The 27,825-nt window shown below is 48.6% G+C and overlaps 1 protein-coding gene across 1 annotated transcript; it reads left to right on the top strand.

Moving 5' to 3' along the window:
* The first annotated feature begins 2,710 nt into the window (after positions 1–2,710).
* On the top strand, positions 2,711–27,825 carry LOC144592314 (RNA exonuclease 1 homolog). Its single transcript, XM_078396843.1, has 7 exons — positions 2,711–3,364; positions 6,109–6,198; positions 10,484–10,703; positions 14,506–14,648; positions 14,721–14,837; positions 18,705–18,828; positions 26,976–27,825. Exons 1-7 carry the CDS (start codon positions 2,753–2,755, stop codon positions 27,065–27,067), a joined length of 1,398 nt encoding a protein of 465 aa, XP_078252969.1. The 5' UTR covers positions 2,711–2,752; the 3' UTR covers positions 27,068–27,825.

The following is a 27,825-nucleotide window of genomic DNA, read 5'->3' as shown; positions in this document are numbered from 1 at the left end:
ACAACGACAAGGCAGAAGCCACGGCAGATGGAGAGAGGGAGAGATTGGGGTAGAGAGAGATTGGGGTGGAGAGATTGGGGTAGAGGGAGAGAGAGAGAGAGAGAGAGAGAGAGAGAGATTGAGAGAGAGAGGGGTGAGAGATTGAGAGAGAGAGACAGATTGAGATTGAGAGATTGGGAGAGAGATTGAGGTAGAGGGAGAGAGGTAGAGAGAGATTGTGTGAGAGATTGAGAGAGAGAGATTGAGAGAGATTGAGTGAGAGAGAGATTGAGTGAGAGGTTGAGTGAGAGAGAGATAGATTGAGAGATTGAGAGTATGTGACAAATAAACTTGACTTGACTTGACTTGTTGAAGGGCCAGTTTCCGCACTGTATCTCTGAAACTAAACCTGAAGTATCTCGAGATACTTATTCTCCAGAGATGCTCACTTGAGTTACTCCAACTTTGTGTGTCTGTGTAAAAAAAATAAGTTCAACGTGCAGAGAAACCAAAGGTGACGATTGTAGGAATGGCTGTGTTGTTATTATTGCACTCCACACCCGGGAAGTTGTGCAGCAGCCACGGTCGCCTTTGATGGCCTTTAAACGTTTCAGTGCGGGTTGATGCGCTTTATAAAGTGGCCAAATCAATCGCGCCCCTTGTCATTAACCCGGCGCAGGTGGGGCCTGGACACTGGGACGCTGATGCGGGCAGGATGCTGTGCTCCAGCGGTTATTTCCACGCTCTCCCCTGCCCTTTCCTCCGCCACTGTGGGAGAGTTTACTGTCACTTCAAGCACGACAAGAGACTGCCGACTCCACCCGGTAAGCACAAGGGACAAGGACAAGGCAGAAGCCACGGCAGATGGAGAGAGGGAGATTGAGAGAGAGCGATTGGGAGAGAGAGATTGGGAGAGAGAGATTGCGCTATCCAGAAAACAGATCATGCTGTTGGGAGTAATCTGGAAATTACTACCCTGGGGGCCCTGCCTTTTAATCTGTTGGTGATGTTTTGGGTCAGAGCCCTTCTTCAGACTGTGAGATAACATTAGACAAATGAAATGAACCATCATTTTGAACCCTCAGTCGCCATCAGTCTGAAGAAGGGTCTCGACCCGAAACGTCACCCATTCCTTCTCACCAGAGATGCTGCCTGACCTGCTGAGTAACTCCTGCATTTTGTGATACCTTCGATTTGCACCAGCATTTGCAGTTGTTTTCCTAAACGGTTTGAACAATTGTATTCTGACAAATGCTCAAACGAAAGGTCTTTGTTGCTTTCAGCCAGTACTGCTTGAGTTGAGAATAAGTGAAGACTTCTCTGACGTTCAATCACCTTTCCAATTTTAGTATGATTTTCAAAGCAATGCTGAGGTGGTGAATCTGTGGAATTCATTGCCACAGAAGGCTGTGGAGGCCAAATCAGTGGATATTTTTTTAAGGCAGAGAGTGAGATAGATTCCTGATTAGTGCGGGTGTCAGGGGTGATGGGGAGAAGGCAGGAGAATGGGGTTGGGAGGGAGAGATAGATCGGCCACGATTGAACGGCGGAGTAGACTTGATGGGCCGAATGGCCTATAGACAATGGACAATGGGTGCAGGAGGAGGCCATTCGGTCCTTCGAGCCAGCACTGCCATTCAATGTGATCAGTCTGAAGAAGGGTCTCGATCCGAAACGTCACCCATTCCTTCTCTCCTGAGATGCTGCCTGACCTGCTGAGTTACTCCAGCATTTTGTGAATAAATACCTCCGCTATCCTTAAGAGCTCTATCCAACTCTCTCTTGAATGCATTCAGAGAATCGGCCTCCACTGCCTTCTGAGGCAGAGAATTCCACAGAGCCTAATTTATGATCCTATCATTTATGACCTTGTGCTGTTTCGACAGGTGCACCTGCCAATACTTTCGGGGAGCATCATGACCGGCTGGTGTCATCTGGAGCTGCCTGCACTGTGGTTGAGTTGGAAAAGATTACTAAAGCAGTTCAGGCCATCAAGAGTGAGGTGCAGCAGCAGTTCATGTGCCAGTCTGCGTCCGAATGTGAAAATAGCAGCTCAGCGATGGCAATGAAGCGTGAGACCAGTGCCTTTTCCACGACTGGCAAGACGTCTACAGATCGCAACCCTGCCTCCGTACCTGAATGCAGTTACAATGAGTACAATCAGACAGCAATGTCTAAACGTTCTTCGTGCAATGTCCTCTGTGGAGAGTGTGCACCCCACGATATCGCTGCGGTTAATTCCAACATTAAAACTGACAGTTCCGTGTGTAATAAGTATACTATTGAGCACCGCAAACCCAGCAGTGATTTGGAGTACGATCCGCTGGTAAACTATCGTTCCAACTTGAAACCAGTTTGTAAAGAGGACCGTGCAGAGGTGAAGCAGGAGTCCATTGCTCACAGTCCTGAAACTAAGCACTCTCTTGCACCTGTAACCATGAGGACTTTTCAACCTCTTGGAGCTGAGGAGAGCTCTGAAGATGAACTTGTGATTGACGTACCTGACTTACGCCCGCCCGCTCTAAAGCCGAGGACTGACGGGGAGATTTGGAGCAAGGGAAACGACAGCCTCCCCTTAATTCGTAAAGTGAAGCCCCCCAATGTGGAGGAGCCCCTCGGTGGCGTTCCGGCTTTGGGAACGCCTGCGAGCAATTTTACTTGGAATCTCGGCTTGGAGACTGGTTGCAGGGAAACAGAGGTGAGTGTGGCTACTTCACAAAGCAAGCAACAATCTGCCCCCACTACTCTATGTGGCATTGCCTCCAGTGGCCAGATGAGTAAAGCTGGCTCCGATCACAAACGTGTCCAGCTTGGCTCAAATGCCAAGGGTGGAGGAACCCCTCTGAACTTGGGACTGGCGGAAGATTCGCTGGCTCCAATTAATGTTAAACGGCCAAATCAGAAAACTGGACCAGAAGATGCATCACAAAAGCTGGCAATGAGTGTCCAGAAACGTGGGGAAGCTAAGGGACAAAGTTCATTCCGGCCAAACGCCTTGAAGCTGTCGGGTTGCGCAGGGCAGCTCTCTGGGACTGGGAGTCTGTCACTGGAAGTTGGTCAAAAGGCCTTCGCTGAGGTGAGGTGCAACGAATTGGAAACCACGACTGCTCCTCGCACTGATAAATTGGGCGGGAGCCCGGATAGTGGCCAAGCTCGCGTGAGGTCACCGGACCAAGCTGGTCCTTTTGGCAACGAAGCCTGTGGTGGAGGCCTTCGAACTGCAAGCTGGAGCGATGAAGAATCGTCCCTCTCCAGTGACGATCTGAATACCACCTCTTTGGAAGATTTGGAACTGTCTGACTCAGACCCAATGGAGGAGTGCTTGAGGATTTTCAACGAGTTTTCCGAACAAGAAGTTAAAGTGAATAAAAGGGACATTGAACAGGTATGCGTTGTATATTTACTATCTGATCACGGGCTGAACCTAATTGTAAGACGTAACCAATATCGTCCAGGATTCAGGCCTGACTGTTTGCTAGTAATTCCAAAGACTTTGTGGGTTAATTGGCTTCTCTAAATTTTCCCTGGTTTGTCCTGTAGAACTGGTGTCTGTGTGATGGCTGGTCAATAGACAATTGGTGCAGGAGGAGGCCATTGGGCCCTTTGAGCCAGCACCACCATTCAATGTGATCATGGCTGATCATTCTCAATCAGTACCCCGTTCCTGCCTTCTCCCCATACTCCCTGACTCCGCTATCCTTAAGAGCTCTATCTAGCTCTCTCTTGAATGAATTCAGAGAATTGGCCTCCACTGCCTTCTGAGGCAGAGAATTCCACAGATTTACAACTCCCTGACTGAAAAAGTTTTTCCTCATCTCAGTTCTAAATGGCCTACCCCTTATTCTTAAACTGTGGCCCCTTGTTCTGGACTCCCCCAACATTGGGAACATGTTTCCTGCCTCTAACGTGTCCAACCCCTTAATAATCTTATACGTTTCGATAAGATCTCCTCTCATCCTTCTAAATTCCAGTGTATACAAGCCTAGTCGCTCCAGTCTTTCAACATATGATAGTCCCACCATTCCGGGAATTAACCTAGTAAACCTATGCTGCACGCCCTCAATAGCAAGAATATCCTTCCTCAAATTTGGAGACCAAAACTGCACACAGTACTCCAGGAGCGGCCTCACTAGGGCCCTGTACAACTGCAGAAGGACCTCTTTGCTCCTATACTGAACTCTTCTTGACCTATGGTCAATAGACAATAGGTGCAGGAGGAGGTCATTCGGCCCTTCGAGCCAGCACCGCCATTCAATATGATCATGGCTGATCATTCTCAATCAGTACCCCGTTCCTGCCTTCTCCCCATACCCCCTGACTCGCTATCCTTAAGAGCTCTATCTAGCTCTTTCTTGAATGCATTCAGAGATTTGGCCTCCACTGCCTTCTGAGGCAGAGAATTCTACAGATGGGTGGCACGGACAGGGAGGGCCGAAGGGCCTGTTTCCAGGCTGTATCTCTAAAAATGAAACTAAAACTAATGTTTCAGATTTAATAGTCGCTGCTCTATTGTCAGAGAGTCGTAGAGTGATACAGCGTGGAAACAGGCCCTTTGACCCAACTTGCCCACACCGGCCAACGTGCCCCATCTACACTCGTCCCACCTGCCTGCGTTTGGCCCAGATCCCTCCAAACCTTTTCCATTCCATGTACCTGTCTAACTGGTTCTTAAACGTTGGGATAGTCCCAGCCTCAACTACCTCCTCTGGCAGCTTGTTCCATACACCCATCACCCTCTGTGTGGAAAAAGCTTCCCCTCGGATTCCTATTAAATCTTTTCCCCTTCACCTTGAATCTATGTAGTCTGGTTCTCGATTCTCCCACTCTGGGCAAGAGACTCTGTGCGTCTACCCGATGTATTCCTCTCTTGGTTTTGTACACCTCTGTAAGATCTCCCCTCATCCTCCTGCTCTCCAAGGAATAGAAACCTAGCCTACCCAACCTCTCCCTGTAGCTCAGACCCTCGAATCTTGGCAACATCCTCGTAAATCTTCTCTGAATGGGAGTGGGGGAGATGGGTGCGGGGAGATGGGAGAGGGGGGGAGATGGGAGAGGGGGGGAGGAGAGGGTGCTGCACCAATGCAGGAGAGGTTTGGGCCCAACGGGTCCACTTGGTCTAGTCCCTATTAAAACTTTCCCGTCTTGTGCTTCTTGATTCCCCAAACCCTGGAAAAAAATGCATTTACCCCATCATGTCCATCCTGCTTTTAAACAACTCTAAAAGATCACCCCTCAGTGAAATACACTCAAAGGAATAAAGTCAAAGCCTGCCCATCCTCCCTAAATAACTCTGTCCTCGAGTCCTAGCAACATCCTCACGAATGTTCTGTACTCTTAATTACATCTTTCTTGCAGCAGGATAACCACAATTGAACACACATTGAATGGATTGAGTAGGAAGCAGCTGCAGATGCTGGTTTACACCAAAGACAGATGCAAAAACGCTGAAATAACTCGGCGGGTCAGGCAGCATCTCAGGAGAGAAGGAATGGGTGATGTTTCGGGTCGAGACCCTTCTTTAGACTGATGGCCACTGAGGGTTCGAAATGTTGGTTCATTTCATTTGTCTAATGTTATCTCACAGTCTGAAGAAGGGCTCTGACCCAAAACATCACCAACAGATTAAAAGGCAGGGCCCCCAGGGTAGTAATTTCCAGATTACTCCCAATAGCATGATCTGTCCTCTGGATAGCGCGTAACAAAAGCTTTTCGCTGTACCTCGGTACACGTGACAATAAACGGAACAAAACTGAAGGTAGACAAAATGCTGGAGTAACCCAGTGGGACAGGCAGCATCTCTAGAGAGAAGGAATGGGTGACGTTTTGGGTCCAGACCCTTTGCCCTTTGTCGGACTGGAGTCTGAAGAAGGGTCTTGACCTGAAACGTCACCCAATCCTTCTTTCCGGAGATGCTGCCTATCCCACTGATTTGCTCTGGCATTTTGTGCCCATCTTGGATGGATTATGATATTCTTTTTGATTAGCGGTTAAATTGAAGAAGTAATGTGGAATATTTCAGCTCCGCAATGCTTACATTCTTTGTTCTGACTGATGTTCCTTTGCAAGGATGTGACATTCTTGGATCCCCAGCATTTTTGATTTTGCTTTTCATCTGTTTATCTACTCTAGACCTCTGTTGCAAATACTGAGGTTCCTGTGGATGATGTTGGTGCTCAGGCAAGGCAAAAGAAGAGGATTGCACATGTTGCAAAATTCAAGGTAGAATTTCAAAATAGCTAATTTTGACAAATGTTCGTGGCAAACTAGTAAAATTAATAACGTCCATTATAATTTTATACATTCTGCAATGCTGTTCTGCAAAGATGTTCTGCAGCCAAAGGTCACAAATAATTGGATAATATCTCATCTGTTTGGTGTACTTAGTTATTCTTTCCAAAATAATACATTCAACACAATTGGATGTTGTTCAATTGTTGAGCCATGTTGGTATGGAAAAACGAAATGGGAATGGTGTTATAGAAATTCAATAATAGCATGCCAGTGTAAAGAATTGGGGAAGGGAAGGTACAGCTGGAAAAGGTACGGAGATGATTTACGAGGATGTTGCCAGGACCAGAGGGTCTGAGCGATAAGGAGAGGTTGAGTAGGCTGGGACTATTCCTTGGATCGCAGGAGGATGAGTGGTGATCTTATAGGGGTGTATAGAATCATGAGAGGAACAGATCGGTTAGATGTACACTCTTGTCCAGAGTGGGTGAATCGAGGACCAGAGGACACAGGTTCATGGTGAAGGGGAAAAGATTGAATAGGAATCTGAGGGGCAACTTTTTCCACATAAAGGGTGGTGGGTGTATGGAACAAGCTGCCAGAGGAGGTAGTTGAGGCTGGGACTATCCCATCGTTTAAGAAATAGTTAGACAGGCAGATGGGTAGGACAGGTTTGGTGGGATATGGGCCAAATGCGGGCAGGTGGTGTAGGAAATAGTATTAACCATCAGCCCTTAAACCTCACTCACTGGTAGGATCTGTCTCCAGTTCTGTCTGTAAAGACCTCCTTCCAATTGAACCAAATAGGACCTTGGCTCTGGGCATATCTGCTGGACTGTGCCCATGCGATCATAACCCATCTGGGTCTGTAGCCCGACAGTCTGTCCCTCTGACGACGGTTTAGGAGGGCGACTGGACCGATCGCAGCACGCCTTTAGAGTCTGCCGTTGGTGGTGCAGTTGAGGAGATCCCACTTCTGACACCATGTAGGAAACGGCATGAACCACAAGCCGTTAAACTTCACGATAAGTATTTGATTGAGATTACATACAGAGACCATGGCATTGGCCTCCGTAGGAATCCACGTCGTAGATAGACTGGCCCCAGCCAGTTAAATAATTAATAATCCTTTATTCGTCCCACAACGGGGAAATTTGCAGGGTTACAGCAGCAAAGTGGATAGCAAAAATATATAGGCATTCATTAAAAAAATAAAATAACGGTAATCGACTCAGCCTGCACTGAGTCGAGGGGGCAATGCAGGACAGAGCTGGCCTTCCTGACCAGCTTATCAAGTCTCAAGTTGCATACCACTAGATGGCCTGGTGGGAAAAGCCGGCACGGATCACGGATCAGGTCGGCAATAGGAAAACCAGGGATGGATCATGTCAGCAATGGCGATCGATCTACAGGTGGGACTAGTGGAGCTGGGACATGTAGGCCGTGTGTGGGTAGGTTGGGCCTGTTTCCACACTGTGTCACTCTGACTCTATGATTAAGAAGCATGGCTCGAAAGGTAACAAAACCTGGAGTATTGCGTGCAGTTTTGGTCTCCTAATCTGAGGAAAGACATTCTTGCCATAGAGGGAGTACAGAGAAGGTTCACCAGATTGATCCCTGGGATGGCAGGACTTTCATATGAAGAAAGACTGGATAGACTTGGCTTGTACTCGCTGGTGTTTAGAAGATTGAGGGGGGATCTTATAGAAACATATAAAATTCTTAAGGGGTTGGAGAGGCTAGATGCAGGAAGATTGTTCCCGATGTTGGGGAAGTCCAGAACAAGGGGTCACAGCTTAAGGATAAGGGGGAAGTCTTTTAGGACCGAGATGAGAAAGTTTTTTTTCAGAGTGGTGAATCTGTGGAATTCTCTGCCACAGAAGGTAGTTGAGGCTGGTTCATTGGCTATATTTAAGAGGGAGTTAGATGTGGCCCTTGTGGCTAAAGGGATCAGGGGGTATGGAGAGAAGGCAGGTACGGGATACTGAGCTAGATGATTAGCCATGATCATAATGAATGGCGGTGTAGGCTCGAAGGGCCAAATGGCCTAATCCTGCACCTATTTTCTATGTTTCTATGTTTCCAAAACGTTTGACCGACTCCCAGTGCAGGTGTCCTTGGGCAAGGGACAGTGGTGCGGTTGAATGTGTGGCAGGATGAATGTGGTTAGAAACATAGAAAATAGGTGCAGGAGGAGGCCATTCGGCCCTTCGAGCCTGCACCGCCATTCAATATGATCATGGCTGATCATCCAACTCAGTATCCTGTTCAGGGGAGGGGAGAAAGCTTTAAATTCCTGGGGCAACCTGAACCGGTCTTGGAGAAGGTTGGAGTTGCACAGAGTAGAGAGAGTGGTACTTTGACAGGATTGGAACCAATTTTGTTCCCGGCAGGTTTAGTTGCCGTTGGAAATAGTTTTTTTAACTCGCTTGCCTGCGGGGCGTGGGAAACTCAGTAAAGATCCTAAACCTAGAAGTGGAATGGAGGAGATTGAAAGATTGTAAGGCAGAGTAAACTATTGTTAAATCTTAGACTGAAAAGAAGTCATCAGGCCATCAGCTCAATAGGAATAGTAGAATTAGGCCATTCGAATAGTCGAATTAGGCCCATCAAGCCTACTCTGCCATTCAATCATGTCAGGGGGTATGGGGAGAAGGCAGGAACGGGGTACTGATTGAGAATGATCAGCCATGATCACATTGAATGGCGGTGTTGGCTCGAGGGGCCGAATGGCCTCCTCCTGCACCTATTGTCTATTGTCATATCTATCTCTCCCTCCTAACCCCTTCCATAAGTGTGGTTATGTTTAATGCTATACCAAATGTAAGGAATTTAATAACGAGGGTACCTGACCATTTTTCATGTGGCACGATAGGCGACCATTTTGGGACATTAAAAAGGGCCGTTGCAGGCGTGCAGAGCATTTATATTCCATGTAGCCCATTCTTTTTCCACATTTCCTTCAACAAGAGAGAGCTAGATAGAGCTCTTAAGGATAGTGGAGTCAGGGGGTACGGGGAGAAGGCAGGAACGGGGTACTGATTGAGAATGATCAGCCGTGATCACATTGAATGGTGGTGCTGGCTCGAAGGGCCGAATGGCCTACTCCTGCACCTATTGTCTATTGTCTAACTCCCCCAGATTCAACTGCTCTCCATTGGCCAATTAACCCACCATCTGCACGGCGCGGTGGCGCAGCGGTAGAGTTGCTGCCTTACAGCGCCAGAGACCCTGACTACGGGCGCTGTCTGTACGGAGTTTGTACATTCTCCCCATGATCTGCGTGGGTTTTCTCCGAGATCTTTGGTTTCATCCCACGCTCCAAAGACGCGCGGGTTTGTGGGTTAATTGGCTTGCTTTAAGTTTAAATTGTGCCTGGTATGTGCAGGGTGGCGTTGAGGAAAGAAAACTGCAGATGCCGGTATAAATCGAAGGTAGACACAAAATGCTGGAGTAACTCAGCGGGTCAGGCAGCTTCTCTGCAGAGAAGGGGTGGGTGACGTTTCGGGTCGAGACCCTTCTTCGAACTTCAGGGTAGTGTTGGTGTGCAGGGATCGCTGGTCGGTGCGGACTCGGTGGGCCGAAGGGCCTGTTTCCGTGCTGTATCTCTGAAGTAAACGGATCTTTTATGTCTTTGTGACAGGGAAGTACCAGGAGGACATTCTCAGGGTTATTGGGAGAACAGGCAACCTCTGCACAGTCAGTGCCAGAGATCGGGATTGAATCCAGTGGTCTGTAGCTGAGAGGCTGTGGCTCTATTGCCTAGGCTTGATGTGCTGAAGCTAATTAAACCTGTTACCGAAATGAGTCTTGGAGGGGCAGGCCCCAGCATTTACAGATGAGCCAAGTGATAGTTTGACAAGATTGGTTAAGAAACCAACTGGACCTAATATGCAGAAAGTATAATAAGTTCATTAGTGATGGGAACAATAGACAATAGGTGCAGGAGGAGGCCATTCGGCCCTTCCAGCCAGCACATTGATTCATGTGATCATGGCTGATCATTCTCAATCAGTACCCCGTTCCTGCCTTCTCCCCGTACCCCCTGACTCCGCTACCCTTATGCACACAGAGGACCAACAGCATATTAGGCAGGTGGTCATAAAGTTTTGGCTCGTCAGGTCATAATGTTTTGGCCGATAATTAATTCTGATAATTGGCTGGTAATTAATGCTGTCATGAAACGTGGTGATCTTATTTGTGTGTTTTGTATGTTTAAAGCTAAATAAATCGTCAGAGTTAAATAGATGTTGAAATGTCCGTTTCCTTTTAAAAGGGAAGATCGGCTTCGAACCGTGTGATTGTTCCGCGCATGCTTCCGGCTCCAAAGCTGAGGGGTCAGAGTCGGATCAAGCTAGTCCAACAACAGGCCGTGCAGCTAATGGCCAACGTGAAAGGTGGTCAGGTTTACAAAGCAACAGTGTCCGATTGCCCAGCTCCGAAGAGGTCGCTGTTGCAAAGTTCAAAGGCCCGGACCGCAAACTCTGTGAAAACGGGTAATCCTCTAGAGACGAGTTTTTCGAAGATCACCCGGGTCGTTGGAGAGTCTGTCATCGGGCCTTTCAAAGTGCAACCTGTTCCGTGTCCTTGGGGTTTATCTGTATACACCAGAGCTCTTAAGGATAGCGGAGTCAGGGGTTATGGGGAGAAGGCAGGAACGGGGTACTGATTGAGAATGATCAGCCATGATCACATTGAATGGCGGTGCTGGCTCGATGGGCCGAATGGCCTCCTCCTGCACTTATTGTCTATTGTCATGCTTGTTTGCTGAAGTTACCTTGTTGACCTACCTAGCATTTTTCTAAGATGGGCACAAAATGCCGGAGTAACTCAACGGGACAGGCAGCATCTCTGGAGAGAAGGAGTGGGTGACGATTCGGGTCGAGCGAGACCCTTCTTCAGATGTCAGACCTTGTGCAGCCTGAAGAAGGGTCTCGACGGAAAGTGTAAGAAAATAACTGCAGATGCTGGTACAAATCGAAGGTATTTATTTCACAAAAAGCTGGAGTAACTCAGCAGGTCAGGCAGCATCTCAGGAGAGAAGGAATGGGTGAGGTTTCGGGTCGAGACCCTTCTTCAGACTGATGTCAGGGGGGCTGGACAAAGGAAGGATATAGGTGGAGATAGAGGGAGAACCTGATCTCCCGGTGGCTGAGCACTTCAACTTCCCCTCCCACTCCCAGTCTGACCTTTCTGTCATGGGCCTCCTCCAGTGCCATAGTGAGGCCCACTGCTAATTGGAGGAACAGCACCTCATATTTCACCTGGGCAGCTTGCAGCCCAGCGGTATGAACATTGACTTCTCCAACTTCAGATAGTTCCTCTGTCCCTCTCTTCCCCTCCCCCTTCCCAGTTCTCCCTCTATTTTCCTGTCTCCACCTATATCCTTCCTTTGTCCCGCCCCCCCTGACATCAGTCTGAAGAAGGGTCTCGTCTCGACTGAAATGTCACCCATTCCTTCTCTCCAGAGATGCTGCCTGTTCCGCTGAGTTACTCCAGCATTTTATGTCTTCGGTTTAAACCAGCATCTGCGCTTCCTCCCAACCCTTGACATATTTCTAATCCTTTAGCCTTCATTTTTGTGAGTCAAGTATTTTCTTCCTTTCATTCTCTGTGTTCATTTTTAAGCAAGATTGAATGCTTTTGGATCTTCTCCGCACGTACCTTTTGGCTGGAAGTGCCACCACAGAGTGTTGGGATGCTCGTACAATGCATTCAATTTTACAATTCAGAGCAAACATTTCAGAGGTGACAATGATGGAGGTCTTTTTTGTTTTTGTCCAGCTCTTGAGGCTTTTGTGATTTTTGTTGCATTTATTGTATTGTGGCATTTCTCTGCTTTGAATCCCACTGAAAGCAATATTGAGGGATGCATAGAAACATAGAAACATAGAAAATAGGTGCAGGAGGAGGCCATTCGGCCCTACGAGCCAGCACCGCCATTCATTGTGTTCATGGCTGATCATCCACAATCAGTAACCCGTGCCTGCCTTCTCCCCATATCCCTTGATTCCACTAGCCCCTAGAGCTCTATCTAACTCTCTTTTAAATTCATCCAGTGAATTGGCCTCCACTGCCCTCTATGGCAGAGAATTCCACAAATTCACAACTCTCTGGGTGAAAAAGTTTCTTCTCACCTCAGTTTTAAATGGCCTCCCCTTTATTCTTAGACTGTGGCCCCTGGTTCTGGACTCTCCCAACATTGGGAACATTTATAGGGGAAGAATGAATCCATATTCTCCCTAAAGTTCTTGCGCTGTCTCGGTTTGCATTATTGTTTCACGGAGATCTGATATGTCAAAGATTAGGGCAGCATTTCAGAAAGTGAAAGGGTGTTTGATATTCCAAGACTAGCATGATTGGTTACCATGTTTAGGAACTGCAGGCGCTGGTTTTCACCGAGGAGAGACACAAAATGCTGGAGTAACTCAACGGGGCAGGCAGCATCTCTGGATAGAGAGGAATGGGTGGCGTTTTGGGTCGAGACCCTTCTTCTGAGGGTCTTGACCTGAAACGTCACCCATGGTCTAGAAGAAGGGTCTCGACCTGAAACATCGCCCATTCCTTTTGTCCAGAGATGCAGCACGGTGGCGCAGCGGTAGAGTTGCTGCCTTACAGCGAATGCAGTGTCGGAGACCCGGGTTCAATCCCGACCACGGGCTGTCTGTACGGAGTTTGTACGTTCTCCCCGTGACCAGCGTGCGTTTTCTCCGGGATCTTCGGTTTCCTCCCACACCTCAAAGACGTTCAGGTTTGTAGGTTAATTGGCTTGGTAAATGTAAAAACTGTCCCTAGTGGGTATTGGATAGTGTTAATGTGTGGGGATCGCTGGGCGGTGCGGACCCGGTGGGCCCAAAGGATGTGTTTCTGCGCTGTATCTCTAAACTAAAATCCCTCTGAGTTACTCCAGCGTTTTGTGCCCATCTGCGATTGGTTACATACCTGACACTCGGCTGTGTTTCACATTTTTCCTTTCACCATCCCTTCCCACTAAAAGTTCTTTGCATGGAAAGGAATGCCCAAGGCTTTGAATTTTTGAGCAGCTGCTAATAAACCTCCCCATCTGCCACGTTCTCCTTGACTTTCCCAATGTTTGTCTCGCATACTGCTCGCCCTTCTTGTTGGGAGTAAATGACTTGTTCTCAAACGCCCTAAACCAGCAATGACAATGGAGTATAGATTTCCACCTCTCCACCATTTCCCATCCAGCCTGTGGTATGGATTTCCACCACTCCACCATTTCCCTATGCAAATAATAAAGTTAACATTCGACAAATCGACATGCCTGCATCCTACCTTCCTTGCACTTTCAGCACTACAGAGTGGATAGGGATTCCCTGAGAGAGAGGTTTAGTTTTAGTTTAGAGATACAGCACGGAGTCAGGCCTGCCTAGTCCAAGCTGACCTGCGATCCATGCACACCAATTCTTGCTATTGAGGGCGTGCAGTATAGGTTTACTAGGTCAATTCCCAGGATGGCGGGATTGTCGTATGTTGAAAGACTGGAGCGACTAGGCTTGTATACACTGGAATTTAGAAGGATGAGAGGGGATCTTATGGAAACATATAAGATTATTAAGGGGTTGGACACGTTAGAGGCAGGAAACATGTTCCCAATGTTGGGGGAGTCCAGAACAAGGGGCCACAGTTTAAGAATAAGGGGTAGGCCATTTAGAACGGAGATGAGGAAAAACATTTCCACCTAGAGTTGTAAACCTGTGGAATTCTCTGCCTCAGATGGCAGTTGAGGCCAATTCCCTGGGTGCTTTCAAGAGAGAGTTGGATAGAGCTCTTAAGGATAGCGGTGTCAGGGGGTATGGGGAGAAGGCAGGAACGGGATACTGATTGAGAATGATCAGCCATGATCACATTGAATGGCGGTGCTGGCTCGAAGGGCCGAATGGCCTCCTCCTGCACCTATTGCCTATTGCTTTTATAATTATGCCAAGCCAATTTGCCTGCAAACCTGTACGTCTTTGGAGTGTGGGAGGAAACCGAGGATCTCGGGGAAAATACCCACGCAGGTCGCAGGGAGAACGTACAAATTCCGTACAGACAGCGCCCGGAGTCGGGATCGAACCAGGGTCTCTGGCGCTGTAAGGTGGCAATTCTACCGCTGCATCACCGTGGGGTGGGCGCGGGTGCGGGGTGGGGGCGGGGTGGGGTGGGGGCGGGGTGGGGGGGTTGGGGTGGGGGGTTGGGGGGGGCGGGGTGGAGTGGTACAATGCAAATTAATGTGACATTCGTGAAAGAACGGCATTTCCTGACATTTATCATTCATTCTGGGTTGCTTCCTAGTTTCGAGGGATTCCTTCAGGAATACACCAGGTGCTTCTCCACACTCCAGAGTGCATGGGCCACTGAGAGAAGGGACGATCGTGCGCCATACATCCAAAGATGGCCATGATATTTTGTCACGGCATCCTGCCCCTGTCTCACAGGTAGGCTGACCACTTTATTTTACTGGAATGTTTAGTTCATTTTGTGCTCAAGGCAATTCTCTCCCTTTGTAGAAAGCAAATTTAAAGCGGAGATCGAGAGTCTCCAACAATATCCGAAAACAATATCTTGGCTTCTTTATTGAAGAATTCTTGAAGACCTGTTCGTCTCGACAGGAAGCAGTCAATAAGGTTAGTCTGGGAATAGATAATATACAATAGGTGCAGGAGGAGGCCCTTCGGCCCTTCGAGCCAGCACCGCCATTCAATGTGATCATGGCTGATCATTCTCAATCAGTACCCCGTTCCTGCCTTCTCCCCATACCCCCTGACTCCGCTATCCTTAAGAGCTCTATCTAGCTCTCTCTTGAATGCATTCAGAGAATTGGCCTCCACTGCCTTCTGAGGCAGAGAATTCCACAGATTCACAACTCTCTGACTGAAAAAGTTTTTCCTCGTCTCAGTTCTAAATGGCCGACCCCTTATTCTTAAACAGTGGCCCCTTGTTCTGAACTCCCCCCAACATTGGGAACATGTTTCCTGCCTCTAACGTGTCCAACCCCTTGATAATCTTATACATTTTGATAAGATCCCCTCTCATCCTTGGGAATGTGAGTTGTTTGAAGAATTTTATTGAATTTGCAATTTTATTTTATTTTTGTTTGTTTTCTCTAACTCAAAATAGGCTCCCCGCAAAATAAGTTAGTTGAACAATAATCTGGGTTTTGGAGAAAGAGTTTGAAATAACCACTGAATCTCTGTTCAGAAACAACAAAATAACCTGCAGATTTTGGAATCTGAAATAAAACTACATTGCATTTGAGTCATTAAAAAAAATTGAGAATTTGTTCATTTAAAAAAAGATGTCTCATCTCTGTAATGGTGAACATGAAACTCTTGGGTTGCCCATTTGGTCATAAAGGTGCTTTGGGAAAGAAAATTACCATCCTTGTCCATGATGACTTGTATGTGATCCCAGATTGTGTAGGGAGGTTCTGCAGAATGCTGCTTTAAACACAACAAAGCTGGATTAACTCAGCGGGTCAGGCAGTATCTCCGGAGAAAACTAACAGGTAATGATGCAGGTCGAGACCCGTCTGAAGGGGAGCCTCGACCTGAAACGCTGCCTGTCCTTTTTCTCCGGAGAAGCTGCCTGATCTGCTGAGTTCCTCCAGCTTTTTGTGTCCATCTGTGATCGCAGCATCTTGAACTGTCTCCCCTGATAGAGGCTGTTTATGACAGATTAGGATAACTGCTAATGAAATCGCTGGTTATGTCAATGTTATTTAAACACATGATTTGTTGGGTGGCACAGTAATGCAGTGAGCACTGCAGTAAAGCACTGCGACCTTGGGCAAGATTAGACCACATGGTATTGGGTGATGACATGGATAGAAAATTGGTTGGCAGACAGGAAACAAAGAATAGGGATTAATGGGTCCCTTTCAGAATGGCAGGCAGTGACTAGTGGGGTACCGCAAGGCTTGGTGCTGGGACCGCACCTATTTACAATATACATTAATGACTTGGATGAAGGGATTAAAAGTAACATTAGCAAATTTGTGGATGACACCAAGCTGGATGGCAGTGTGAACTGTGAGGAAGATGCTATGAGGTTGCAGGGTGACTTGGACAGGTTGTGTGAGTGGGCGGATGCATGGCAGATGCAGTTTAATGTGGATAAGTGTGAGGTTATCCACTTTGGTGGTAAGAATAGGAAGGCAGATTATTATCTGAATGGTGTCAAGTTAGGAAATGGGGAAGTACAAAGAGATCTGTGTGTCCTTGTTAATCAGACTTAAAGTTGGAATGCAGGTACAGCAGGCAGTGAAGAAAGCTAATGGCATGTTGGCCTTTATGACAAGAGGTGTTTAGTACAGGAGCAAAGAGGTTCTTCTGCAGTTGTACAGGGCCCTAGTGAGACCGCACCTGGAGTACTGTGTGCAGTTTTGGTCTAGAAAAATTTGAGAAGGACATTCTTGCTATTGAGGCGTGCAGCGTAGGTTCACTAGGTTAATTCCCGGAATGGTGGGACTGTCATATGTTGAAAGACTGGAGCGACTAGGCTTGTGTGCGCTGAAATTTAGAAGGATGAGAAGGGATCTTATTGAAACATATAATATTATTAAGGGATTGGACACGCTAGAGGCAGGAAACATGTTCCCAATGTTGGAGTCCAGAACCAGGGGCCACAGCTTAAGAATAAAGGATAGGCCATTTAGAATGGAGATGAGGAAAAACTTTTTCAGTCAGAGTTGTAAATCTGTGGAATTGTCTGCCTCCGAAGACAGTGGGGGCCAATTCTCTGGATGCATTCAAGAGAGGTAGATAGAGCTCTTAAGGATAGCGGAGTCAAGGGATATGGGGCGAAGGCAGGAACTGGGTACTGATTGTGAATGATCAGCCATGATCACATTGAATGGCGGTGCTGGCTCGAAGGGCCGAATGGCCTACTCCTGCACCTATTGTCTATTGTCTATTGACCTCACGGTTCCAGTCAATAGTCAATAGTCAATAGTGGTTTATTTGTCACATACACATAAATGTGTAGTGAAATGAAACATTACCCACAGTTGAACAATAAGACCAATAAGATTAATCAATAAAAATGCAATAACACATACAATCACAAACTAACACCAAACAAAAAGAAACATCCATCACAGTGAGTCTCCTCCAGTCCCTCCTCACTGTGATGGAAGGCCAGAATGTCTTTTTCTCTTCCCCTGCCGTCTTGTCCCGCGGTCAGGCTGTTGGAGTTGCCACGTCGGGGCGGTCGGGGTTCCCGATATTGAAGCCTCCGCTGGGCGATGAAAATCCCACGGCCTATTCCAGGCCGCGCCGGATGGTGAAAGGTCCGCGGCGGGCCGACCCAAGCCCCGCGATTCGGGGCGGGCGAACATGCTGCCGCTGCCGCTGCCGGAGCTCCCAATGTCGGCCCCTATCCAGAGGCCTGCGGGCTTCCGACATCCACGCGGCCCGCGCCGGAGCCTCCGGAGACGAGTCGCAGCCGCTCCCGCAGCATCCGCAGGCGGCCAGCGCCGCAGGTGGTGAGTCCGGACCGCGGGCTCTGCGAACCAGAGCCCCAGGTGGTCCCAGGTGCATGGCCGGTGTTAGGTGGAGCCCGCCGGTCCCAGGTGCATGGCCGGTGGTGGCCGCAACGGGAACGGAGACACGACACAGAAACAAAGGTCACGTCTCCGTTCGGGAGAGAGAATTATACAGTTCCCGTTCCCTCCCACCCCCAACCCCCCCCCCCCCCAAACATAATACAAACACCACACCATATTAAAACTACAATTCATACAAAAACAACAAAAAACACAAAAGGCAGACGGACTGCAGGCAAGCCGCAGCTGCGACGGCAGCGCTGGCTCCGGGTTCAATCCCGTGCCTGATTTTTGACTGTATTGGTTGGTTAATTAGCCATTATCATTCATCCATTGTATTTGCCCATTGAGGCGAGAACTGCCAGCATTATATGAAATCATAAGAGACCTCGATAGGGCAGAACAGTCAAAACTATTCTTTCCCAGCATCGAGATATCGAATGCTGGAGATCATGGGTTTGATGTGAGAGGGGCCACATTTAAAGGAGATGAGCGGGGACAAGTTATTTTGCACTGAGCGTACTTAGTGCCTTGAAACGTGCCACCGGGGATGGTGGTGGAGGACATACAATTGTGGCGTTTTTGTTAAGCACATGGATATGCAGGGAATGGAGGGATATGAATTAATAACTGCAGGCAGATGAGAATTGGTCTTGGCATTGTGTCCAGTGCAGACGTTGTGGCCTGAGGGAGCTGTTTCGTGTGCTATGGTGAAGGTGCGAATTACAGTGAAAGAGGAAAGATGGGTGCTAATGTAGATACTTGCACGATGGCCAGCGTAAATGAGGTGGGCCAAAGACCCTCATTCCCAGTGCAGAGGCCAACATTCCCTGTTCCCGAGGCTGCCACCTTGGACCGTCTCCGCACCGTTGATTTGGGTTGCCTGTTGTGATCCGCGCCAAGAGATTGGCCACGTTTTGACTAACTTCCCTCTGCTTCCTGATTTCAGGGCGTGTCTGAGGAACTGAGCATCTTTGAGCACAGCACCAGTAGGTTCGTGTATCTGAATGCAGCCGTGCATTCTCTGAAGTCACTCCGCAGTCTTGCCGCACGTCAGCCCGTCCCGTCAGGCGGTACGTTTTTCCATTGGAATTGTGGGTGTAGGAATACTGGAAACTGTTGAAGCTCCAAAGACGTACGCGTCAGCCGATGGACCCTCCAGCGTGCACTCTGAGTGGTGCCGTGATTGTCTCGCTGATCAGTAGCGCAGCTCCTCCACTGCCTTTGCCCCCTTCTCCATCGCGTCCGAAACATCAGAGCCCACGATCAATGAGCTGCCGAGTCTAGTTTCCCCCCCACAACCACGTTTCCACAGTGGCCACAACGCCATAACTCCCAAGCACCGGTCCAGGCTGTGAGTTCATCCGCCTTCTCCACGGTGCTCCTTGTAGGGATATAACTGCAGACGCCGGTTCAAATCGAAGGTAGACGCAAAACGCTGGAGTAACTCAGTGGGTCGGGCAGCATCCAGGGAGAGAAGGAACGGGGTGACGTTTCGGGTCGAGACCCTTCTTCACACTGATGTCAGGGGGGGGAGGGGGTGGGACAAAGATAAGACGTAGTAGGAGACAGGAAGACCAGTGGGAGAACTGTCACGGGCGGTCGCGGTGGCGCAGCGGTAGAGTCGCTGCCTTACAGCGAATGCAGCGCCGGAGACCCGGGTTCGATCCTGACTACGGGCGCCGTCTGTACGGAGTTTGTACGTTCTCCCCGTGACCTGCGTGGGTTTTCTCCGAAATCTTCGGTTTCCTCCCACACTCCAACCACTTACAGGTTTGTAGGCTAATTGGCTGGGCAAATGTAAAAATTGTCCCTAGTGTGGGCGGTGCGGACCCGGTGGGCTGAAGGGCCTGTTTCTGCGCTGTATATCTAAATCTTGTTCCTTTCATCCATCATCGCCTCACATCATGGGTCAGTGACCTGGTAATTATCCATGGCCTGTTGTGTCTTCGTCTTTAGCTCTAAACATGTGCATCCACTACCCAATATACTCGCCTCAAGATTCAATATCCATCGTCAAGGTAAGTGAACTTTGACCCTTGTGTGTTGTGAGTTCCCTTCAAAAGCCAACTCTTGGTAATTCGATGCCACAGAATACGTATTTACAGTTATGATCATTTATTTAGGGTCTGCTTCATTTGAGTTCCACAAACATTTGTGTTGATTTATTTCACGTCGGGACTCGCCATGAAATAGCTATTTGCTGGAAAGGAAATGGCCGCATTATCAAGGGGTGAAGTGGCTTGATATCTCATGAATTTGACTCAGTGTTTCGAAGAGCTGAACAAGAGGGCAGCGCAGGATTTTGGACTTTCGACGTAATCCACCGAGGGAAGGTTGGATCAATGAAGGAGGGTCTCGACCCGAAACGTCACCCATTCCTTCTCTCCAGAGATGCTGCCTGACCCGCTGAGTTACAATAGACAATAGATGCAAGAGGAGGCCTTTCGGCCCTTCGAGCCAGCACCACCATTCAATGTGATCATGGCTGATCATTCTCAATCAGTACCCCGTTCCTGCCTTCTCCCCATACCCCTTGACTCCGCTATCATTAAGAGCTCTATCTAGCTCTCTTGAATGCATTCAGAGAATTGGCCTCCATTGCCTTCTGAGGCAGAGAATTCCACAGATTCACAACTCCTTATTCCAGAATCTTTCTGTCTATCTTCGATTTAAACCAGCATTTACAGTTCCTACACGTTTTATTTATTCGTGTCATCATACAGCTGTTTGCCGATAGCGAGTAGATTTCAGTGCCACGTGGTTGCCCTCTGCAAGATCCTTCACAGTGCGTGTGTCGTGCAGCACGTCACAGCTCAGGACATGTTCCATAGTCTGGAGGCCCCGTCCCCACTCGCAGTCTGCCGCATCTTCAGTGTACCCCCACTTCAGCATGTTCGATCTGCCCCTCCCCACGCCTGTCCTCAGTCTGTTGAGACGGCGCCAGGTTATCCACGGTGGGTCGGAACCTGGTGGGAGTTTCTCAGAGGGATCGATTGCCGTGTGAGTGTCTTCCGGAGATTTCTCCAGTCTCTCTTCCCAGAGTTTGAGCCTTGTGGACGATGCACTGCGGTCCAGGGGATGGACGGAAGAGAGGAAACGTCTGCGTGATTTCAAACGCTGAGGCAGCAAAGGGTGGTCTTGTCGGGGGGGTGTCTTTCATCCTCTGATTGTCTGAGGTGTTCTTTTTGACTGGCTACAGTTCTTCTGATTCAGATTCCAGGAGGTGCAATGCCAGAGAGTAGGTTGACGTTGTCAGTCTTGGTAGGCTACACGCATCCACTGATTCAGGGAAAGCTTGTGTTTAGCACAGGATCAATCTTCCCTGCATGAGCTGAGTGGTATGAACATTGACTTCTCCAACTTTAGATAGTTCCTCTCTTCCCCTCCCCCTTCCCAGTTCTCCCTCTATCTTCCTGTCTCCACCTATGTCCTTACTTTGTCCCTTTCCTTTAAACTTGATGATATGTGCCTTGTAGGTCAGAGATTGGTCAAGAGTCACGCCGAGATAGACAGGAACGGGGTACTGATTGAGAATGGTCAGCCATGATCACATTGAATGGCGGTGCTGGCTCGAAGGGCTGAATGGCCTCCCCTGCACCTATTGTCTATTGGACTGTCACAGTGCTCCAATCTGACTCCATTCCATATGATCTTCAACCTTTGATTCTCTTTGTAGTACTAGGACAGGTTGTCTAAAGCCTCACAGGTTAGATCAATGGCTCTTTATTACCACATATGCACCACGCAGTGAAGTTCTTTTACACAACCCTCAGACGCACAGTCCCAATGTTTTGATGCCAAGGGATTCCTGGTGAACCAGTCAATTGGGTGCAAAATTGGCTTGGTGGAAGGCAGCAGAGGTGGGCGTGGAGGGATGTATTTCAGATAAGGGGCTTGTGGCCAACAACAAGCTGGAAGTATTGATGCTGAAACCGTTGTTTGTGATCTAAATGATTTGAAAGGAAATGTAGGCGACGTGATCAGGAAGTTTGTACGAATGAACTGCAGATGCTGCTTTAAACCGAAGGTAGACACAAAAACCTGGAGAAACACTGCGGGACTGGCAGCATCTCTGGAGAGAAGGAATGGGTGACGTTTTGGGTCGAGACCCTTCGTCAGACTTTTCACTTAACAGCACATTCACAGTGAATGGTCGGGCAATGGAGAGTTGTCGAACAGAGATCTTGATATGTAGTTCCCTGGCGGTATTGGCGCAGGTAGAGGAGGTGATGCAGAATACGTGTGGCATGCCAGCCACACTTGACAGGGCATCGATTACAAGTGTTGGAATGTATTCGTGCCTTGTAAGATGTTGGTGACATTGCACACGGTGGGGATATCATACGATGGATGTGACCAAGCTAGAAAGGGTCCAAATAATTTGGATTGTCACTCTTCAAGTCACAACTCGACAGCTTGGACATGGATCTTAGGCTTAGGCTTGTATACACTGGAATTTAGAAGGATAAGAGGAGATCTTATCGAAACGTATAAGATTATTAAGGAGTTGGACACGCTTGAGGCAGGAAACATGTTCCCAATGTTGGGGGAGTCCAGAACAAGGGGCCACAGTTTAAGAATAAGGGGTAGGCCATTTAGAACTGAGATGAGGAAAAACTTTTTCAGTCAGAGTTGTGAATCTGTGGAATTCTCTGCCTCAGAAGGCAGTGGAGGCCAATTCTCTGAATGCATTCAAGAGAGAGCTAGATAGAGCTCTTAAGGATAGCGGAGTCAGGGGGTATGGGGAGAAGGCAGGAACGGGGTACTGATTGAGAATGATGAGCCATGATCACGGTGAATGGCGGTGCTGGCTCGAAGGGCCGAATGGGGAGGGGAAGGGGGGAGAGAGGGGGGAGGGGAGAGAGGGGAGAGAGAGGGGAGAGAGAGGGGAGGGGAGAGAGAGGGGTGGGGAGAGAGAGGGGTGGGGAGGGGAGGGGGGTGGGGAGGGGGATAGGGTGGGAGAGGGGAAGGGGGAGAGGGGGGCTTGAGGGGGGGAGGGGGGGTTGAGGGAGAGAGGTGGGTGGGGAGGGGGAGAGAGGGGGGTGGGGAGGGGCAGGAGAGAGAGCGGGGTGGGAAGGGGGAAGCGGGAAGGGGAGGGGGAGAAGGAGAGGGGAAGGGGGAGAGGAAGGGGAAGGGGGAGAGGGGAGGGGGGGGTTGAGGGGGATGGAGGGGGGAAGACAAGTGGGGTTGAGGGGGATGGAGTGGGGGGAGAGGGGAGGGAAGGGGAGGGAGGAAAGTGTGCTCTACCAATGCAGGAGAGGTTTGGGCCCAACGGGTCCACTTGGTCTAGTAACTAATAAATGCAAAATGGCTCCTACAATTATTTTTCTGATTGGAGGCATGTATCCAGTGGTGGGCCATGGGTGTTGGTGCTGGGTCCTCTGTCGTTAGTTATATACATTAGCGGTTTGGATGACTATGCAGGTAATATTGATAAATTTGCAGATGATGCCAAAACTAGGCCTAGGAGAGGCATATGGAATTTAACAGGACTTGCACAGTATGTGGTGGAGCTGTGGAGAGTGTTGCAGATTACAAAGATCTAGGGCCACAAGTTCACAAGGTACAGGAGTAGAATCAGGCCATTCGGCCCATCGAGTCTACTCTGCCGTGCAATCATGGCTGATCTCTGTCTCCTCCCCCCATTCTCCTCCTTCTCCCCATCACCCTTGACGTCCGTTCCAATCAAGAATCTGTATCTCTACCTTAAGAATATCCACTGACTTGACCTCCACGGCCCTCTGTGGCAATGAGTTGCACAGATTCGTGGAATGCAGTCCGTATCTGGAATGAGCTTCCAGATGAAACTGCAGAAGTAGATGCCATTAACAGATTCAAAGGTCATTTGGCTGGACATATGGGTAGGAAGGTATTTTGGAGAGGCTTTGGGCCAAATGGGGGCACATGTGGCTTGTCAACTTAGCATGACAAGGTGTGCAGAAGGCCCTATTTCCTGGCTGTACAGCTCCACGACACTCTGGCTAGAAATGGCATGGACGTTTCTGTTGGATAAATACAGGTGGAAAACTATCGACTCCAACTGATGGTGTCATGTCAGTAGAATGATGCAAAGTCAGACTGACGAATGTTTCTGGTTTGGAATCAGCCTTGGAATTTGAGGACGAGTCTTGTAAATTGAGGTAGTATTTATTGACGATGATGAATATTACCCAAGGTATCACAAAATGCTGGAGTAACTCAGCGGGTCAGGCAGCATCTAGGAGAGAGAATGGAGATATCCCTGTGGTGAACTTCTGACTTGGGGGGGGGGAAAAAAGCAATTTTCATAGATTTAATCCAAACTAAATTCATATGATAGGAGCAGAATTGGGCCATTCGGCTCATCAAGTCTACTCCGCCATCCAATCATGGCTGATCCATCTCTCCCTCCCAACCCCATTCTCCTGCCTTCTCCCCATAACCCCTGATACCCGTACTAATCAAGAAACTATCTAACTATGCGCTACAAAATATCCATTGACTTGGCCTCCACTGCCTTCTGTGGCAATGAATTCCACAGATTCACCGCCCTCTGACTCAAGAAATTCCACCTCATTTCCTCCTTAAAGGAACGTCCTTTAATTCTGAGGCTGTGACCTCTGGTCCTGGAATCTCCCACTAGTGGAAACATCCTCTCCACATCCACTCTACCCAGGCCTTTCACTATTCTGTACGTTTCAATAAGGTCCCCCCCTCTCATCCTTCTAACCTCCAGCGAGTACAGGCCCAGTGCCGACAAACACTCATCATATGTTAACCTGCTCATTCCTGGGATCGTTCTTGTAAACCTCCTCTGGACCCTCTCCAGAGCCAGCACGTCCTTCCTCAGGTATGGTGTCCAAAATTGCTCACAGTACTCCAGATGCGGTCTGACCAGCGCCTTGTAGAACCTCAGAATTACATCCCTGTTATTGTATTCTAGTCCTCTTGGAATAATTGCATTTGCCGATTCGACTTGCAGATTAACTTTTTGGAAATGCTGCACCAGCATTCCCAGGTTCCTTTGCACCTCCAATTTCTGGATTCTCCCGTCCCCCCACCCCCTCCCCTTGACCAGTGGGAGAGAACCAAAATGGACGCAGTGTGGGGAAAGATGGCCTAAACAGAGGTGGATCCGATTGCTTTTTAGAGATACAGCGTGGAAACAGGCCCTTCGGCCCATCGGGTCCGCGCTGCCCAGCGATCCCCACGCATTAACACTATCCTACACACACTAGGGACAATTTTTACATTTACACTTGTACCAAGCCAATTAACCTACATACCTGTACGTCTTTGGAGTGTGGGAGGAAACCGAAGATCTCGGAGAAAACCCACGCAGGTCACGGGGAGAACGTACAAACTCCGTACAGACGGCGCCTGTAGTCAGGATCGAACCTGAGTCTCCGGCGCTGCATTCGCTGTAAGGCAGCGACTCTACTGCTGCGCCACCGATCAGACCTGAAGGGGGAAGGTTTCGGAGCGCTGTGCACAGCTGAGCTCATGAGTGTCCGGTCAGAGGGCCGAGCAGCGATGGGGAAAGGCGCTAAAGGAGCATAATGTTAACAGCTGAGCTGGTGCGTTTCCAGCCAGGAGCCAAAACAGAGTGCAAAGCAGTGGGACAGTTTTGAACAATGCAGATCGAGTGGTTCCTGGGTGATACAAGTTATCGAGCCGTCCAACGTGGAAATAGGCCCTCTGACCCAACTTGTACAGGGGCGGCACAGCAGTAGAGTTGCTGCCTTGCAGCGAATGCAGCGCCGGAGACCCGCGTTCCATCCAGACTACGGGTGCCGTCCGTACGGAGTTTGCACGTTCTCCCCCTGACCTGCGTGGGTTTTCTCCGAGATCTTCGGTTTCCTCCCACACTCCAAAGACGTGCAGGTATGTAGGTTAATTGACTGGGTAAATGTCAAAATTGTCCCTGGTGTGTGTAGGATAGTGTTAATGTGCGGGGATCGCTGGGCGGCGCGGACCCGTTGGGCCGAAGGGCCTGTTTCCGCACTGTATCTCTAAACTAAACAAAAATATCAATTAAGATGCCCCATCTATGCTAGTCCCACCTGCCTGTGTTGGGCCCATATCCCTCGAAACCTTTTCTATCCACGTATCTGTCCAAACGTCTTTTCCTACAGAACAGGGACAAATCCTTGGTCCCACAATGTCAGTGCTGAACAGTTTGGGGAAATTTGGCACGTTAAAATAATCTTTGCTACTGTATTAAGGGAATAGAATGCTACAAGTGTGTATTGAGGTATAATAAATGTCAAGGGTAGACACAAAATGCTGGAGTGACTCAGGCAGCACCTCTGGAGAGAAGGAATGGGTGATGATTCGGGTCGAGACCACTCGTTAGTTTAGTTTAGGGATACAGCGTGGAAACAGGCCCTTCGGCCCACCGAGTCCGCGCCGACCAGCGATCCCTGCACATTAATGCTACCCTTAATATTAATGCTATTGAGGGCGTGCAGCGTAGGTTTACTAGGTTAATTCCCGGAATGGCGAGACTGTTATACGTTGAAAGACCGGAGCGACTAAGCTTGTATACACTGGAATTTAGAAGGATGAGAGGAGATCTTATCGAAACGTATAAGATTATTAAGAGGTTGGACATGTTAGAGGCAGGAAACATGTTCCCAATGTTGGGGGAGTCCAGAACAAGGGACCACAGTTTAAGAATAAGGGGTAGGCCATTTAGAACTGAGATGAGGAAAAACTTTTTCAGTCAGAGTTGTGAATCTGTGGAATTCACTGTCTCAGAAGGCAGTGGAGGCCAATTCTCTGAATGCAATCAAGAGAGAGCTAAATAGAGCTCTTAAGGATAGCGGAGTGAGGGGGTATGGGGAGAAGGCAGGAACGGGGTACTGATTGAGAGTGATCAGCCATAATCACATTGAATGGCGGTGCTGGCTCGAAGGGCTGAATGGCCTCCTCCTGCACCTATTGTCTATTGTCTACACACACTAGGGACAAATTTTTTTTTTTGATACCTCGCCAATTAACCTACAAACCTGTAAGTCTTTGGAGTATGTGGGAGGAAACCGAAGATCTCGGAGAAAACCCACGCAGATCACGAGAACGTACAAACTCCGTACAGATGGCGCCCGTAGTCAAGATGGAACCCGGGTCTCCGGCGCTGTCAGGCAGCAACTCTACCGCTCGCTGCACCACCGTGCCGCCCTGTACGTCCTTCAGACCTGTAATAAACGTGACTTGGTTTCCTTGTTTATTCCACCAGCTCATGGATCGGGATCTATTGAGAAAGGCCACACGTACATGGAACTCGTGCTGCGGAAAATGACGGAAGACACAAGAGGCAGAAAATGCTGAGACTGACCAGTGAAAGGCCACAGACTTCAAACCCTTCAGCTTGCCTCATTGAATAGCTTCATCCCATCTTCTCGGTCTGAAGAGGATTTCTGAATTTTGGTTGCAGTTCGTCCTGCTGATGATGTCTTTGTTCATCTGGAATCAATATGCCTGATCGTTGTATATCCATTGAAATTGGACCCCCCCCCCCCCGTCGATTTTCCCCTTCAAGTTCAAATACTTCCTTAGATGCACACTCTAGTAACTTTCATGGGTATTCTGCTTTAAAATTCCCGACAGAAGTTTGTCGTTAATGTTACTTGTTCGTGTGAGTTTTGCTCACTGGTTGCACTTGCCACTGCAAACTTGAATCAGTAGACGGATGTTAGAATAAAGGACGCAACAATTGGTTGATGGATGTACACACCTCAGTGTTGGCACTCAAGAAAATGTTCTCGCTTGTGTGAGTGAGAGAGGATTGTGCCTCCTTGTTTCAGCCCAGTAATTGATGCACTCACTCTGTGTTGTGGTGCAACCTATTATTTAAGTGGTAAGATTGTGTGCTTGGTCAACAACGTGTACCCACCAACCACTGGTAAAAGCAAATGACCGTGGTTAGTTTAAATGTCCAGACGGGCTGGAGGTTTTCTTGCTTTGCTGTGGACCGACAGCACGAAGATGTGTTCAGTTGCAGACGAGTACTAAAATAAAAATCCCGATCTATGCTGGGGAAAATAAAGATGCTCTGAGTGTGTTCTCGATAGTGCAACAAAACATGT

The sequence above is a fragment of the Rhinoraja longicauda genome, chromosome 3 (genome assembly GCF_053455715.1).
Source record: "Rhinoraja longicauda isolate Sanriku21f chromosome 3, sRhiLon1.1, whole genome shotgun sequence".
NCBI lineage: Eukaryota > Metazoa > Chordata > Chondrichthyes > Rajiformes > Arhynchobatidae > Rhinoraja > Rhinoraja longicauda.
Note: the sequence above shows the minus strand (reverse complement) of the source record. Positions and strands in the feature narration are given on the sequence as shown.

Bases quoted from the DNA above. Each gene is read 5' to 3' on its own strand.
- LOC144592314 (XM_078396843.1), top strand. From the start codon at position 2,753: ATGAGTAAAGCTGGCTCCGATCACAAACGTGTCCAGCTTGGCTCAAAT. The intron at 3,365-6,108 runs GTATGCGTTGTA...TATCTACTCTAG, and splicing joins ATAAAAGGGACATTGAACAG to ACCTCTGTTGCAAATACTGA. The intron at 14,838-18,704 runs GTTAGTCTGGGA...TCCTGATTTCAG, and splicing joins GACAGGAAGCAGTCAATAAG to GGCGTGTCTGAGGAACTGAG.